The sequence below is a fragment of the Brachycentrus maculatus genome, unplaced genomic scaffold (assembly GCF_059751285.1).
Source record: "Brachycentrus maculatus isolate JH-2025_06_01 unplaced genomic scaffold, ASM5975128v1 h1tg000108l, whole genome shotgun sequence".
Lineage (NCBI taxonomy): Eukaryota > Metazoa > Arthropoda > Insecta > Trichoptera > Brachycentridae > Brachycentrus > Brachycentrus maculatus.
In genome coordinates this window covers 355,715-372,318 of record NW_028280861.1, presented here as the reverse complement: position 1 = coordinate 372,318, position 16,604 = coordinate 355,715, and the positions used below count along the sequence as shown (strand labels likewise).

Below are 16,604 nucleotides of genomic sequence, written 5' to 3'. Positions count from 1 at the left end.
TGAAAAATACATCACAAACACCCGGACCAATTGAAAATAAATATATCTTGAATTTATTTTGCACTTGGCGGGAGTCGAACCCACGACGCCAGTTTCGCAGTCGAGCGTCTACCCAACTACTTCACAGCGCCTGTTAAAATAACACTGATTTCATATGATGCGATTTGGGTGTTGCGGCTACTTGTGATTAGTATACTGAGGGTCGGGCGGCAGACTGCCAGAGTATAATTAGGGTCCTTTTCCATACTGTCGGTAGAGAGCGGGAGACGCTTGCGAGCGTTTTATTTGCTTACTTTAGGTAGAGCGCGAGAGACGCCTGCAAACATTGTACAGATGGGAATTGGGTGTTGCGGCTACTTGTGATTAGTATACTGAGGGTCGGGCGGCAGACTGCCAGAGTATAATTAGGGTCCTTTTCCATACTGTCGGTAGAGAGCGGGAGACGCTTGCGAGCGTTCTATTTGCTTACTTTAGGTAGAGCGCGAGAGACGCCTGCAAACATTGTACAGATGGGAATTGGGTGTTGCGGCTACTTGTGATTAGTATACTGAGGGTCGGGCGGCAGACTGCCAGAGTATAATTAGGGTCCTTTTCCATACTGTTGGTAGAGAGCGGGAGACGCTTGCGAGCGTTCTATTTGCTTACTTTAGGTAGAGCGCGAGAGACGCCTGCAAACATTGTACAGATGGGAATTGGGTGTTGCGGCTACTTGTGATTAGTATACTGAGGGTCGGGCGGCAGACTGCCAGAGTATAATTAGGGTCCTTTTCCATACTGTTGGTAGAGAGCGGGAGACGCTTGCGAGCGTTCTATTTGCTTACTTTAGGTAGAGCGCGAGAGACGCCTGCAAACATTGTACAGATGGGAATTGGGTGTTGCGGCTACTTGTGATTAGTATACTGAGGGTCGGGCGGCAGACTGCCAGAGTATAATTAGGGTCCTTTTCCATACTGTTGGTAGAGAGCGGGAGACGCTTGCGAGCGTTCTATTTGCTTACTTTAGGTAGAGCGCGAGAGACGCCTGCAAACATTGTACAGATGGGAATTGGGTGTTGCGGCTACTTGTGATTAGTATACTGAGGGTCGGGCGGCAGACTGCCAGAGTATATTTAGGGTCCTTTTCCATACTGTCGGTAGAGAGCGGGAGACGCTTGCGAGCGTTTTATTTGCTGACTTGGCCATATGCTCCACCTAGGGAGCGAACATGAAAAAAAAACAAGAAGGAATCTTCAAACCCTTATCTGCACCAAATGGTGCATAGGGCACTGCATCATATAAACGCAGTGTTATCTCAATCGTTGACACATGAAGAAAGGTGATCAGCCCTCTGTTTCCGTTACCAGTCCAGGGTAGCATTGAATAAATATTAGAGTGAAAAAATCACTTTTTATTTCAACCCTCTGGGAATCGAACCTGGGACCTTCAGTACGGTAGCCGAGCGTGCTGACCATTACCCTATGGAGGCGGACAAGAAGGTATAAAAAAAGGAAAATACAAACGGAACATTTGGCACGCCCTAAAATTATACAAAGCGATAAATAATTTAAAAAACGCCATACTTAGAGTTACAAATATAAAAAATTAATATCATATCTTACGTATTAAATAAAAATATTTGAAATAAAGCCTTATATAACGTCACTGGTAAAGTTTATAGTACTTAACAATTTAATTTTATTATTATCAATATCATCAAACTTTAATTATTCTTCTGTTCAAATCTGGCGGCCATGTCTCGGATGTTGAACGAAGGCGATCGCTTTTCCTTCCTGCAAACAAAAATCAAAGGATAAAAAAAGGCAGGGGTAGGCAGAGAGAATAGAAAGCCACACCAATCTGTCTTTGCAAACAATTTCACCTCTTCCACATTCATGCATCTCCTCATACATATCCGTTGATTATTCCGACTCTTGACCTGACCATTTTAAGTCGTGTATTTGAAATCACGCAACGTTTTCCTAGGTACATACATATTTTCATTCAAACCCTTATCCGCACCCCACTGGTGCATAGGGCACTGCATCATACAAACGCAGTGTTATCTTGATCGTTAACACACGAAGGAAAGGTGATCAGCCGTCCGCTTCAGGTACCAGTCCAGGGTAATATAGAATAAATATTAGAGTGGAAAAATCACTTATATTTATTTGACCCCCCCTGGGAATCGAACCCGGTACCTCCAGAACGGTAGCCGAGCGTGCTGACCATTACACTACGGAGGCGGACATATACCTTTGCATATATCGTTCAATCACATTCGCCTTCTTCACTCATTTGATCCACATCCCCAAACTATCTCAACACACCTTTCTTAATTTTATAGATAATGCTTTTAACCAGTCCGATAGAGTTTAATTATGTGTATTTTTTTACTTTAAAAAAAAAAATTTAAGTCAATTTTCATATTTTCTTGAATAAAAAAACATTTACATCAGTAAACATGATTTATATCAAAGGATCATCCTTAGGATTATTTTTTTATTGACAGCATTATTACGAATATATTTTCTTTGACAGCATAATTATTTCACTATTCGACCATCTATCATACATTGTTTTGTCGCACATTCTTCTGAGAGATCGCATTTTGACTGCATTCACTATACTACTATCATCCTTCTTTTACCAACTTTTTAAAAAATATAAATATAATGAAAAAGGTAATATACGGTAAACGTAACTTACTTAACCGAAGATGAGGTCACGATTTCAGGTAAACCGGCTTCCGCCTTCTCCGGAAGTCCAAGGGTCCTGGGCCTCGGCTGGACCGGAGGGGACTCCTCCTGCGTCTTGCCCAGCGAGAGTCCCGCCTTTCCGGGCGCGGATTCAGCCTTGCCGCTCAGCACCGCCGAGAACTTGGTCCTCTGGACGGCGTCGGCCGTGTTCCGACGCTCCAGCATCTTGGCCGGATGCCGCAGCTGGACGCCGTCGGTCTCAGGGTCTTCCGCCTTGGAGACGGGCAGGTCTCCGACTCCGCGGAAGGAGTGAGGACTATATTTTTCTCTAAGCATCAGGCGTCTTTCTTCTTTATACTTTTCTATTCGTTCCCTGCTCATTTTGTCGGGTTTTTCCGGAACAAGACCTTCACAGACGTCTTTCTGACCATCGGAAGGCTTGTTTCTCTGGCTTTTCTTCGGTGAAAATCTTGCCTGGACGAGGCTGATCTTGTTTTCAGTCGTCGGAGTTATATTAACGACCCGTACGGTGTGATCTTCTTCATCTAGACTCCGTTCCGCAGAGTACTCGGTCAGATTTAAAGACAGGCTCTCGCGGTTGGCGCAGATGTCTCCGCATTGGTTTGGATCACGATCCGGAAGCTTCTTGGGGCGGCTGAGGATCTTCGGATTGCCGGCTTCCAGACTCTTCCTCCTTTCCGGAGCTACGAACAGCTCTTCGGGGATTTCTCCCTTGTCGAGGCGGGCTCTGTCTGAAATGGGTTTGCCGAACTCTTTGACAAACGCATTCTCGTCTAGAGACCTTGCGTTGGCCAGGCGGTTGTTCCTTTCTAGGGTGGTGAAGCTGGGAGGTCCCTTGACTTCCGTGGGACTCTCGAAGCGATGAGCCAGCTGCCTCACATTAGTGCTAGATCTACGCAGCTTAGTCTTCTCGGGAGAACTGCCGTTATCAACAGCATCGTTCTTAAACTCCCCCAAATTCAAGCGGGGGGCTTCCCTTATTTGGCACATATCTAGGCTAGAAGGCGTCGGAGCATCGTCAGCCTTGACACATTCTGAGAAGGGCACTTTGTAATTTTCGTATATATTCTTAACTCCGGCTTTGTTAGGCTTCGACCTTCTATCCAGACACATCTCCGACGATGGCAAATTGTCCACAGCATCTCGATTGTCCGCTAGGCCTGAACCGTCCGCTACTACATTGGAATTGTCCACTACATCGGATTTGTCCACTGCATTGGTATTGTCCACTACATCCGTATTGTTCACTACATCAGAATTGTCCACTACATCGGTATTGTCCACTACATCGGAATTGTCCACTACATGAGAATTGTTCACTTCGTCGGAATTGTCCACCACGTTTGTATTTGGCAAATTTGGGATTAAAACGTTTTCGTAAGCGTGCTGAGGGTCTGGAACATTATTTACACTGTCAAAAGACACATTCTCGTACCAACTTCCTAACGATTTATCCGCGCAATCGCTCAAAGAACTCGGGCATTTATTATCAACGTCAAGCAACAAGCCGTCACTCAGATTGGCTTCCAAACTGTCGACGAAGACCTCGTTCTCCGGCGTGATGATCAGGCTGTTCACCTCGTTGATGCTTTGCCTGAAGAACTTGACCCGGTTGTAGATCTCGGCCTCGTCTCCGGGGATCTCTCGGAGCGGCGCGCCCGCGGCTCCGGGGTCCGGCTGGCAGGCCTGCTGCGTGGGCAGGCTGGCGTCCCAGGTCTGCGGGACGTCGGCGCTCTCGCCGATGGCGCGCACGACCTCGTACGCCTCGTCGTCCGGATGCCCGGCCGAGCCGGCGCCCTCGCCCGACCTCGCGGGCGACTTGTAGAGGATGCTGATGGTGGATTTGATGGGGGATTTGGAAGGAGTGGTGGGGGAAGCGGGGGTGTCGCTGCCGCCGCTAGACGAAGCCAGGTGAAGATAAGAGGGTCGGGCGAATGCGAAGCACTCGTAAATCTCCTCGGTACGCTCGCGCTCATAAGTCGGTGTGCTGTCTTTCGAGATGCAATTTTTCCCCGAATCCCCCGAGATGTTAGAAAGACGATTCAAGTTCTGGTAGCTGATGTTCACCGGCGACAGTGACTCTTCCAAGCTGTCAAGCATGACGCTGTTGTCGTGGCTCGAAGTCACAACGATACTGGCCTTCATATCGACATCTTTCGAAGAGACGTCGCAATTTCCGACATCGTCATAATCTGGCGTGATGATATCCGCACACTTGCGGTTATCGACGTCGCTCGAAGCCGTAGATCTCTCCATGCTGGAGCTCATCACGCAGTCGGACCAATTGGCGTCTTCGTGCTTGCGCGGATGCTCCAAGTTGTCGCTGGAAAGATCCTTGCTGATGAAGCCCTCCAGGACCCTGTCGGCCTCGTCCTCGGCCGCCTCGTCCTGCGTGGACATCTTGCCGGAGGCCAGGCTCTCGCGGGACTCCAGCAGCCTGCGGGCCAGGGAGTCCCGGGACTCGCCCGTGGGCAGCGAGGTGTCCGAGTCGCTCTGCAGCTGCGCGTAGGGATGGAAGTCGGGCCAGTCCACGCGGATGAGGGTGGAGTGGCGGTGCGGCGCGGCCGGCTCGAGGCGCGGCGACGGCGGAGTCCCGCAGTGGCTGTGCCGGTTGGCCTTGGAAGCCTTGCGGGGCGACCCGCGCTCCCTGGGGAAGCACAAGCAAATAAACATGTTAATGTCTTATTTGTTTACTTGTCTGTGATCACTTTATACACTTGTGACATTCACAATTCTGACCATTATTGAACATGCATATTGCATTAATTTTTTAAACTTGTATATATGCAATGGTCTTGGATCCCTTTCACATACGGGTAGTAATTTAATAGATTTGTAAGTACGAAAAATTTTCTAGTATTAAGGTGTTTATTTTATTATTTTTTTTAACTAATTAACTAATGCGCTAAGAGTGTCAGAAATGAAGACTCTAAGAAGCATATCAGGCAAGAGTCTTCTAGATAGAATGAGAAACGCCAGGATCAGGGAAATATGTGAGATGGAAGATGTCGTTAGGTGGGGAAGGCAACGAAGGAGACAATGGTATGCGCGTGTGAGGAGAATGGAACCATCCAGACTCTCCCACATTGCACTGCACGGCCAGCCCCAAAATGCTTAACTGGAGGCCTAGAAGCGTGGGTAGGCCTCAGACAAGATGGTCTGATGACACTAAGAAAGAGAAAGTCTCGTCCAAAAGACGACTGTGGAAGTCCAAGAGGGAGGTCTTTGTTCAATACTGGACACTAGAAGAAGTTGCCCAGTTAGACGCCTAGAACAGGATGTAGAAGCGCGGGTAGGCCTCAAACAAGATGGTTCGATGACACTAGGAAAGTGGCGCACTGTAGGAGAGTCGCGTCCAACAGACAACTGTGCAAGTACAAGCGGGAGGTCTTTGTTCAATACTGGACACAAGAGAAGGGTGCTGGACACTGGAAGGTGCTTGACAGGAGGCCTAGTGGAAGTCTAAGATGAACGCCTTTGTTATTTTTTGACATCTCATCAAAGACAAAGAAGAATATGGAAGTCTGAGCATCTACGGGGCTGACACGTGTAACATTCACCAATTCTACCCATTATTGACAACCACACTACTCAAATTCTTGGAAGTTCCAAATATATATATATATATATGAACCAATTTTGAAACATTTGAGTAGTGTGGTTTTCAATAATGGGTAGAACTGGTGAATGTTACACTTGTGTAAAGTGATCACTTAAACCAGCCTATGACGGTCGTCAGCCCCGTAAATGCCCAGACTTCCATATTCTTCTTCATCTTTGATGAGATTTAAAAAAATAATATGAAAATAACTCCTGTAATTGGAGATAATCCAGATTTTATGAACAAGTATTTGGACACACTCAAAATGTTGTAAATGAACGCCTTTCTTCAATACTGGACACAAGAAGAAGGTGCTTGACTAGGGCTAGAAGCGTGGGTAGGCCTTAGACAAGATGGTCTGACGACACTAAGAAAGAGAGAGTCTCGTCCAACAGACAACTGTGGGGGGTCCAAGTCCAAGAGGGAGGTCTTTGTTCGATACTAGACACAAGAAGGTGCTCGGCTAGAAACCTAGAACGGGATGTAGAAGCGCGGGTACCCCCCAAACAAGATGGTCCGATGACACTAAGAAAGTGGCGGGCCTGCACTGGAAGAGAGTTGCTTCCAACAGACAAAAGTCCAAGAGGGAGGTCTTGAAGTCGACCAGTTCGACGCCTAGAACAGGACGCAGAAGACAAGATGGCCTAAGATGAATGCTTTTCTTCTGAACACTGGACACAAGAAGGCTGAACTACGTAATGAACCGTTAGATGCTGATCACGTATGTTAATGATATGAGACATTTTGCAGAGAGTAGTATGTTTATAGACACAGCAGGTGTTTTGATTGGGGGCATATTTACCTCACTTTGACCTTGGCACCAATGGCCCGGGAGCTGGTGGGGCTGCTGGCCGAGTCGCCACGGCTGGTTGAAGACTGCTCCTTGCACACTCTGCAAAATAAACAAACAACATATTTGCACATCAATGCTAACATCGGTAGGTAAACAACATCTTTGTATTGATAATTTGTTGGTCTAATATTAGTTTAAACCGATCTCTGCTTGCTTACTGACCTCAATGAGCGATTTTGTTCTTTTTACACCAAACATTACTTTACTTACTTTACTTATAACCCTTATCCGCACCCAATGGTGCATAGGGCACTGCATCGAATCGACGCAGTGTTATCTTGATCATTACTTACATGAAGGCAAGGTGATCACTCTTGCGCTTCAGGAACCAGTCCAGGATAATATTAAATAAATATTACAGTGTAAAATCACTAATATTTATTTTCACCCCACCCCCCTGGGAATCGAACCCGGGACCTCCGGCACGGTAGCTAAACACGCTGACCATTACACCACGGAGGCGGACAAACATAGTACAGTAAAACCTTGATATAACAGACTAATTAAGGAGCGTCCGTTAAAGTCGAAAGTCCGTCTCTAAAATTACAAAAATGAATGTAATATTTACTGGCCAGATTATTGGCCGTTATATACGAAGTTCATTAAATAGAGGTCCGTTATATCGAGGTTTTACTGTATGTTTTTTTCTTTAACTCTTACCACTCTGTACGCCAGACATTCTGGCCCGTATGATTCTAGTAGGCAGCTCCGTGGGCCACAATGTCTGGCCCGGCGCAGGTATAACTTTAATCACGGATTTCTCTATCACCCGAGTATATTCTACCAAAATATATTTCAGATAAATACAGTTAATCTTAATAAACATGGTCATACGAATTGCCAGACAGAGTGTCCCAAAATAAGGGACCAAAATATTTATTTTAATGGTAGAAAAACGTTGCATTTTTTTGATCAGAGTAGCTGATTAGTTATGAGAAAAAATGATCAGAGTGGAAAGTGTTAAAAAACATCACCTTATGCATTGATATTAAGAATTAAATGATCAGACCTGCAGGCGTTGGTGACAAAAGTGTATAATGTGTGCAAGGAAAGTGATTTATTGACGAATGTTAGCAAATCCAAAATTATGGTTTTTGAAAGAGAAGAATGTAGATCTGAGTGTGAAATATTGGTAAATGGAGAGATTTTGGAACAGGTAGATGATTTTGTATATTTGGGTAGTATGTTTTCTAGGGATGGAAAGATTGATAAAGACATAGAAAGGAGAGTGAATGCTGGGAACAAAGTGAATGGTGCACTGAAATCAGTTATAGCAAATAAAAACCTATCAGCGGAAGCTAAACTGGCAGTGCACAACGGAGTCCTGGTTCCAACTCTAATGTATGGAAGTGAAACATGGAGTTGGCAAAAGAAGGATGAAAGTAAACTGAATGCAGTCAAAATGCGATCTCTCAGAAGAATGTGCGACAAAATGATGTATGATAGATGTGCGAATAGTGAAATTAGGAAGGAATGCAAAGCTGAGATAAGCATTATCGATAAAATTAAGAAAGGTGTGTTGAGATGGTTTGGACATGTAGAACGAATGAGTGAGGAAAGAACGGTAAAACAAATTTATGAAAATAATGTAAGTGGAAAAAAACGCAGAGGAAAACCGAGAAAAACATGGCACGATCAGGTATGCCTAATACTTGAAAGTGGTCAGGTTAGGATTCGTAACAATTGGCGGGTATGTATGAGGAGATGCATGAACGTGGAAGAGGCGAAGAATGTTTGCGAAGACAGAGTGGTGTGGCGTTCTATTCTCTCTGCCTACCCCTGCGGGGAAGCAGCGTGATGGTTAGTTAGTTAAATGATCATTTACATCTTACAATTCGTTGTACTATTACAAGTGGAAGTGTTATATAATGGGCCATTGGTTTGGGAGTGTTTGAAGGCGTGCTTACCTCTTGGCGTCCCCGTCAGCTCCGGCGGCGGTGGCGGAGCCCCCAGAGGCCCCCTGAGCCCCCCGGGCGTGCTCGGGAGTCGCGCAGTCGATGTACAGCAGGTCGGAGAGCTGTTCCTCAAGCTGGCTGCGCTTCCTGCAACACCAGAAGGCGTGAGTAACTGACTATCATGCAGAGAGAACGCAACATCTCACAGCTCTGTCTTTGTAAAACACTGTTCAACGTTCATGCATCTCCACAAACATATCTGTCCGTTATTCCCACTCTTAACCCGACCATGTCTAAGTATTTGACATACTCAATCATGCCAAGGTTTTTAAGGTCTATGTTCACTCAAATTATTAAGATATCCTAAGACAATTTATCAAGATGTCCTAAGACAATTTATCAAGATATTCTAAGACAATTTATCAAGATATCCTAAGACAATTTATCAAGATGTCCTAAGACAATTTATCAAGATATTCTAAGACAATTTATCAAGGTATCCTAAGACAATTTATCAAGATGTCCTAAGACAATTTATCAAGATATTCTAAGACAATTTATCAAGATATCCTAAGACAATTTATCAAGATGTCCTAAGACAATTTATCAAGATATTCTAAGACAATTTATCAAGGTATCCTAAGACAATTTATCAAGATGTCCTAAGACAATTTATCAAGATATTCTATCTATGATTTAAAAAAACTGCTAAATGTTGTTTTTATTGTGCATTCGGAGTTGACGTATTCGCTACGCAAGTTAATATTAGACTGAAAAATCGCTTACATTTATTTTGACCCTGTTGGGAATCGAACCCGGGATCTCCAGCACGGTGCCTAGCGCGCTAACCACTACACTATGGAGGCTTTTCCAACCCTTGTCCACACACCAATAGTGCATAGGGCACTGAACTACATAAACGCAGTGTAATCTTGATCGTTAACGTACGAAGGAAAGGTAATCAGCCCTCCGCTTCAGGTACCAGTCCAGGGTTATATTGAATAAATATAACAGTGAAAAAAATCACTAATATTTATTTGCCCCCACTGGGAATCGAACCCGGGACCTCCAGCATGGTAGCCTAGTGCGCTAACCACTACACTATGGAGGCTTACTGAGTAAAACTTAAATTATCGAGATGTCTAAAGATAAGGCGGCCACACAAAGGTTGTGGATAGATACATGAGCAATGCTCTCCGGGTGACGTACCTAGTATCCGGACTCGATCCGGGAGCGACGGGGGCTGTCCGGGGCAGCTTCACGGGACTCGGCTCCGTGCTCGTATCGGCGCTGCTACCCTCCCGGGACTTCCAACCCTGTAACACACATTTAATTATTTTTTACATCTCAACATAGATGAAGAAGAATATGGAAGTCTGGGCATCTACGGGGCATACGACCGTCATAGGCTGGTCTAAGAGATCACTTTACACACGTGTAACATTCACCAATTCTACCCATTGTTGACAACCACACTACTCAAATTCTTGGAAGTTCTATTTTGTATTTTTTAATAGATTTATATTATCTACTGGCACTTCGTGATGGAATTGCATTTTTAATATATTATTAGATTAAAACCAATATTTTTAGCTTTTCCACTTTATTTTTATTTGACCAGCGACCGGGTTTCGTCGTTACCGACATCATCAGACTGGTCCAGTCTGAAAATATTGGTTTTAATCTAATAATATATTATATATTGTATATGTTCCAATTTTGAAACATCATTCTTGAATCACTAGAACTTCACTAGAGACATCTATTGGTCGTCAGCCCCATAAATGCCAAGACTTCCCTATTCTTCTTCATCTTTGATGAGATGTCAAAAAAAAATAATATGAAAATAACTCCTGTAATTGGAGATAATCTAGATTTTGTGAACAAGTATTTGGACACACTCAAAATGATGTGATTAGTACTTCTGTACTTAATTATTTTTTCCGAAGTTTAAATGCTTTTTTTATATTAAAAATCAGAAGTTACACAAACATTTGATGCATTTTTATTTCCATGACATATGGCACGCCACAATTCATTATGTTGAATTTTTTTTTGCACTCAGGCTCTAAAACGTTCGCCATTTTTGATTCAGGGTGTGTCTCGTCACCTGTCGCGTGGTATCATCCTCACTGAAGATGTCCATCTCCCGCTCCTGGGAAGTCAGCCGCAGTCGCATGCCGGCCAGCTCCGCCAGGCTGGCTTCGAAGTAGGAGTCGCAAGACACCGACCTGGACATGAATACAAGTTAATACTACTACTACTACTACCATCACGCCGTTTCCCCGCAGGGGTAGGTAGAGAGGATGGAACGCCACACTCTTCTGTCCGTCCTGACATACAATCCCTAAAAACAATACAATAGATACAATGGTTTCAAAAGTGTCGGGTGGTGGTCCCGTGTTTAGCGTCGCTGAGTTCAGAAGAAAAATTAATTTTTTCTTTACAAAATCGAGATTTTAAGCCCAGAAAATCGCAGTATTTTAAAGTGAAAAAATAAGATCTTCATTCAAATAAATACATGATTTTAACTAACTAACTAACTAGCCATCACGCCGCTTCCCCGCAGGGGTAGGCAGAGAGAATAGAGCGCCACACCACTCTGTCCTTGCAAACGTTCTTCGCCTCTTCCACGTCCATGCATCTCCACATACATACCCGCCGATTGTTACGACTCCTAACCTGACCACTTTCAAGTATTTTCAAGTACATGATTTTGAAAAGAAAAAAAGTTATTGAGAGGTAATGTCTAGGGTCTAATGTCGCGGACTCTTAAGTCAGAGTTTCTCGGTTGGAACCCACTCTACCACAATTTGATACCTATTTCTAATAATGAGCCGCTTAGGCTCACAGAAATAGTATGAAATTGAAATTTTTGTGTGAATAATAAAAACACAAATACTTATCTCTTAAAAAAATATATTAAATCAATCAAATTTTGTCACAAAGTTCATTTATTTGTATCATTTTTCTTGTCATATTTTCTAAATATCTTCACTACAACTACTACCGCTACGCCGTTTCCGCAAGTGCAGGCCGAGAGGATGGAACGCCACACTCTTCTGTCCTGACATACACTCTTGCGTCCTTCACATCCATACGTCTAGTCATACATGCCCGCAGACTTTTGACACCGCCAGATTTTAGGTTCTGATTGATCTGATCGTGACAAGTCTTTTTCGGTAGTCCTCGTCCTGTTTTCCCGCTCACATTCGCCACATATATTTTCGTAGCCATTCTCTCGCTATCCATTCGCTCCACATGTCCATACCACCGTAAAGAACTCTTCCTAATCTTTTCAATTATTCGTCGTTCGGCCTTACATTCCTTTCTTATTTCTTCGACGTCATACAATGATTTTCCACACAATTTTCCACATTTTCCATAGAAGATAACCGGTATTCCACCAATCCGGTCTTGTTTTACTATTCGACTGGATACCGGATTGAAACATAAATTTATCAGATTTTTACTGGTTTGATGGTTAGTTAGTTAGTTTTTTACTGGTTTGGTCCGTACTTTTGAAGAGGAGCATTCTTTTAATAAAAAAGGGTATTTTTAACTATCCGGTATCCGGTCGGATTTTAACTTACCATCCGATATCCGGTAGAATATGAACATACTATCCGGTATCAGGTAGGAAGTTACTATTCAATATCCGGTAGGATATGAACCTACTATCCGGTAAACAAACATTTAAGGCGAATACATTAAAAACATAAATTAAAAAGTAAGCAAGAGGACTCTTGCTAAAGATGTAATAAGGCATCCGGTATTCGGCCGCATCACCACCCTCCATCACTAGTTACAATACAGAGGAATGGACAGCGGCGGTGACAGCTCACCTGTTGTGGTGGGTGGACGTGGCCGGCTCCGGACGGGAGACGAGCGGGGGCAGGGAGTCCCCCTCGGACAGGAGGCTCTCGCAGGACCGCGCCGCGCGGCTGTCCTCCGCCTGGAAATACCAATCACAAGCTTTTTAGTACGTCCGAATAATTTCAAATAATTTTTTTGACATCTCATAGATGAAGAAGAATACGAAAGTCTGGGCATTTACTGGGCTTACGGCCGTCATAGCCTGGATTTTTTATTTATTCATTTATTTTATATTTATTTCATAGATACGTACATTTTTTTTTACTGTATGCATAACGGTTCTTTAGGCATGGCCTGTGTTGAGCCGAAATACTTACAAGTTAATACAATTTTTAATTTTTATTTTTATTTTTTATTTTTTATAATGAGATTATATACATTACATACAATAGATACAATAACAATTTACAGTACAAAGGTTAAGTGATCACTTTACAAACGTGAACATTCACCAATTTTACCCATGATTGAAAACCACACTACTCAAATTCTTGGAAGGTCTATATATATAATCCAATTTCGAAACATTGTACTTGAAGCGTCCCAGACTTCCATATTCTTCTTCATCAATCTTATCAAAAATAATATGAAAAATAACTTCTTTTTGAGTGTGTCCAAATACTTGTTCACAAATAGATGTCTCTAGTGAAGTTCTAGTGATTCAAGAATAATGTTTCAAAATTGGTTCATATATATATAGAACTTCCAAGAATTTGAGTTAGAGAATGTTACACGTGTGTAAAGTGATTTTTTGACACTTAAACCAGCCTATGACGGTCGTCAGCCCCGTAAATGCCCAGACTTCCATATTCTTTTTCACCTTTGATGAGATGTCAAAAAATAACTCCTATAATAATAATCCAGATTTGTGACTGATCCATAAGTATTTGGATACACATTAAAAATGTTGTAAATTTTGACTCACCGGCATCCCGTCTGGCTCTGCCCCCTCTGCGGACGTGGCGGGCAGGGCGCTGCGGAGCACCGTGTCGTCCAGCGCGAGCGCGGGGGCGCCGGGGGGCGCGGCGGCGGCGGCCGCGGGCGCGCGGTGCTTGCTGGCGCGGAAGAAGAGCCCCCGCCAGCCCGACGGGGAGCGCTTCAGCCCGCGCTTGGCCGACCCTGGGCAGAAGAGATATAGGGTGAGGAGAGGTCAATAGACGTGTCATTTACCTGACATCCATAGACTACCTAGATAGAGCATTCAAAAACCCTTATCCGCACCCTATGGTGCATAGGGCACTGCATCATATAAAATAAAAATATAAATAAAACCCTTATCCGCACCCAATGGTGCATAGGGCACTGCGTCATATAAACGCAGTGTTATCTTGATCGTTTACACATGAAGGAAAGGTGATCAGCCCACCGCTTCAGGTACCAGTCCAGGGTAACATTGAATAAATATTACAGTGAAAAAATCACTCATATTTATTTAACCCCCCTGGGAATCGAACCCGGGTCCTCCAGAATGGTAGCCAAGCGTGCTGACCATTACACTACGGAGGAGCACACCTTTATACATACCTAATAAAAATGTTAATTTTTTGAAAAAAACCTTCAGCAATCTGTAGCGTGCGTATAAGAAAAAATGATAATGACTCACCGGAAGGCAGCTGGATGACGGTGTGGTACCGCGGGAGGCGGTCGGGCCCGCCTCCCACCTCGATGTAGTGCGGCTCCCGGGACACGGAGGGCCGCAGCTGCTGCTTGCTCTGCGCCTCCTCCAGGCTGGAAATGAACCGACACTCTCGTTTGAACTACAAACTTCTAACCCTTATCCGCACCCAATGGTGCATAGAGCACTGCATCGTATTAAAGCAGTGTTATCTGGAATGTTACTCAGATGAAGGCAAGGCAATCAGGGCTTCAGGGACCAGTCCAGGGTAACATTAAATAAATATTATCCTTATTTGTTTTTCAAGAGAAATATTTGTGTATTTGTTATTTACAATTTTTTTTCATTTTTATACTATTTCTTTGAGCCTTAGCGGCTCATTATTAGAAATAGGTATCAAATTGTGGTAGAGTGGGTTTGAACTGAAAAACTTTGACTCATGAGTCCGCGACACTAACCACGGGACCACAACCCGACACATATTAGAGTGTAAAATCCGCAGTAAAATATTTATTTTCACCCCCCCCCCTTGGGAATCGAACCCAGGACCTCTAGCACGGTAGCTAAACACCCTAACCATTGCACCACGGAGGAAAAATATAGTTTTAAACAGGTAAGTTGGGATAAGAATCCATTTAGTTTTTTTTTACAAGCTTAAAAGTTTCCGCAGTGCGTCCCACCTCAGCAGTTTTGTGGGCGTCTGCAGCGGCAGGCTCTTGGGCCGGCGGCCTGAGGCGTCTGAGGGGGCCGGAGATGGCTCCGCCTCCTCGTCACCCCCCGGTGGCGGCTGCCCATCCGCGCAGAAGATCAGCTCCGCGTAGCAGATCAGGAACTCGGTCACGACGGCCTGTAAAGTGAAGAGCATTGGTACCATACACCAAGCTAGGACACAAAATGCCGCACCCGCTTCTAGTGGAACGGAAGGTCTGTTGACGACAGTCAGCGGTCTGGTCCTAAGGAGTTTTAAAAGCTAAATAAACGCAATCTCTCAGACAATTGTGTAGCCAAACAATGTGTGATAAATGTTCGAATCGTGATATAAGAAAATAATGTCAGGCTAAGACAAAAATTATCCATCAAAATAAGAAAGACTGTTTAAGCATGTGAATCAGACAAACTTATGAGGTAAATAAACTACAGTAGTAATAAAAAAATAATAAAAACCCTTATCCCCACCCAAATGGTGCATAGGGCACTGCTTCATATAAACGCAGTGTTATCTTGATCGTTTACACATGAAGGAAAGGTGATCGGCCCTCCGCTTCAGGTACCAGGCCAGGGTAATATTGAATAAATATTACAGCGAAAAAATCACTTATATTTATTTTACCCCCTCTGGGAATCGAACCCGGGACCTCCAGAACGGTAGCCGAGCGTGCTGACCATTACACTACGGAGGCGGACAAAACTAGAGTACGCAGTAGAATTTTTTTATTTTTTATTATTTTTAATTACCTGTCTTAATTCTAGTTATGCGTGTTTTCTCAGGGAGAAATAAATAAGAAAATTTGTATGTAGTTTAAAAAATATATATTACTTGTATAGTCAAAAGCACAATTCGCTCACTCCTTTCAAGAACGTCATAAATCAAAAAACTTGATTTTTCAGGAGAACGTTTTTAAAGTTTGAAAATATAATACAATGTATTAAAAATAAATATCAAGCCACTTATTGAACTTTTTACTGTGCAGCAGATCTTTTTAGGTAAAACCTTAAGGTTTGTTCTCCATTTGAAAAATATTTAGTATATTTAAAAAAATAATAATACACTACCTTTTCTTCAAAATGTAAAAACAACACTTTCTGCCCTGTAGCGGGTAAATATTAAGTTAAAAATATGCCTCTTTTGCTGGGATATAGTACATTTTCTGGGCATTCCGAAAACATGCACAACTTAAAATTGACGATTTTTGATTTATGATGTTCTTGAAAGGAGTGTGCGAATTCTTTCTTCTTTTACTATCAGTTTTCCATATTTTTTTCCTTTAAAATCGGGTAGGCATACTAGGTAGTATGGTAAACTGATACTAATTACTAGGGCAGACAGTAGAGGTGGAAGTAAGGTATGC

The 16,604-nt window shown here is 43.4% G+C and overlaps 1 protein-coding gene and 1 non-coding gene across 2 annotated transcripts in view; both read right to left on the bottom strand.

Annotated features, from left to right (window-relative positions):
* Positions 1–1,616: 1,616 nt before the first annotated feature.
* Positions 1,617–16,604, bottom strand: part of CdGAPr (GTPase-activating protein CdGAPr) — a 44,067-nt gene continuing 29,079 nt past the window's right edge. The window contains exons 12-21 of the mRNA XM_088259040.1: positions 15,216–15,382; positions 14,524–14,648; positions 13,846–14,039; positions 12,890–12,999; positions 11,155–11,275; positions 10,254–10,360; positions 9,057–9,191; positions 7,099–7,188; positions 2,685–5,342; positions 1,617–1,768 (exon numbers count right to left, since the gene is read on the bottom strand). Of these exons, the coding sequence (XP_088115166.1) occupies positions 1,699–1,768; positions 2,685–5,342; positions 7,099–7,188; positions 9,057–9,191; positions 10,254–10,360; positions 11,155–11,275; positions 12,890–12,999; positions 13,846–14,039; positions 14,524–14,648; positions 15,216–15,382 (3,777 nt within the window). The 3' untranslated portion in view covers positions 1,617–1,698. The remainder of the gene's footprint in view (positions 1,769–2,684; positions 5,343–7,098; positions 7,189–9,056; positions 9,192–10,253; positions 10,361–11,154; positions 11,276–12,889; positions 13,000–13,845; positions 14,040–14,523; positions 14,649–15,215; positions 15,383–16,604) is intronic.
* TRNAG-ACC (transfer RNA glycine (anticodon ACC)) lies at positions 10,083–10,155 on the bottom strand. Its single transcript has one exon. It is a non-coding gene; the product is annotated as a tRNA-Gly (tRNA).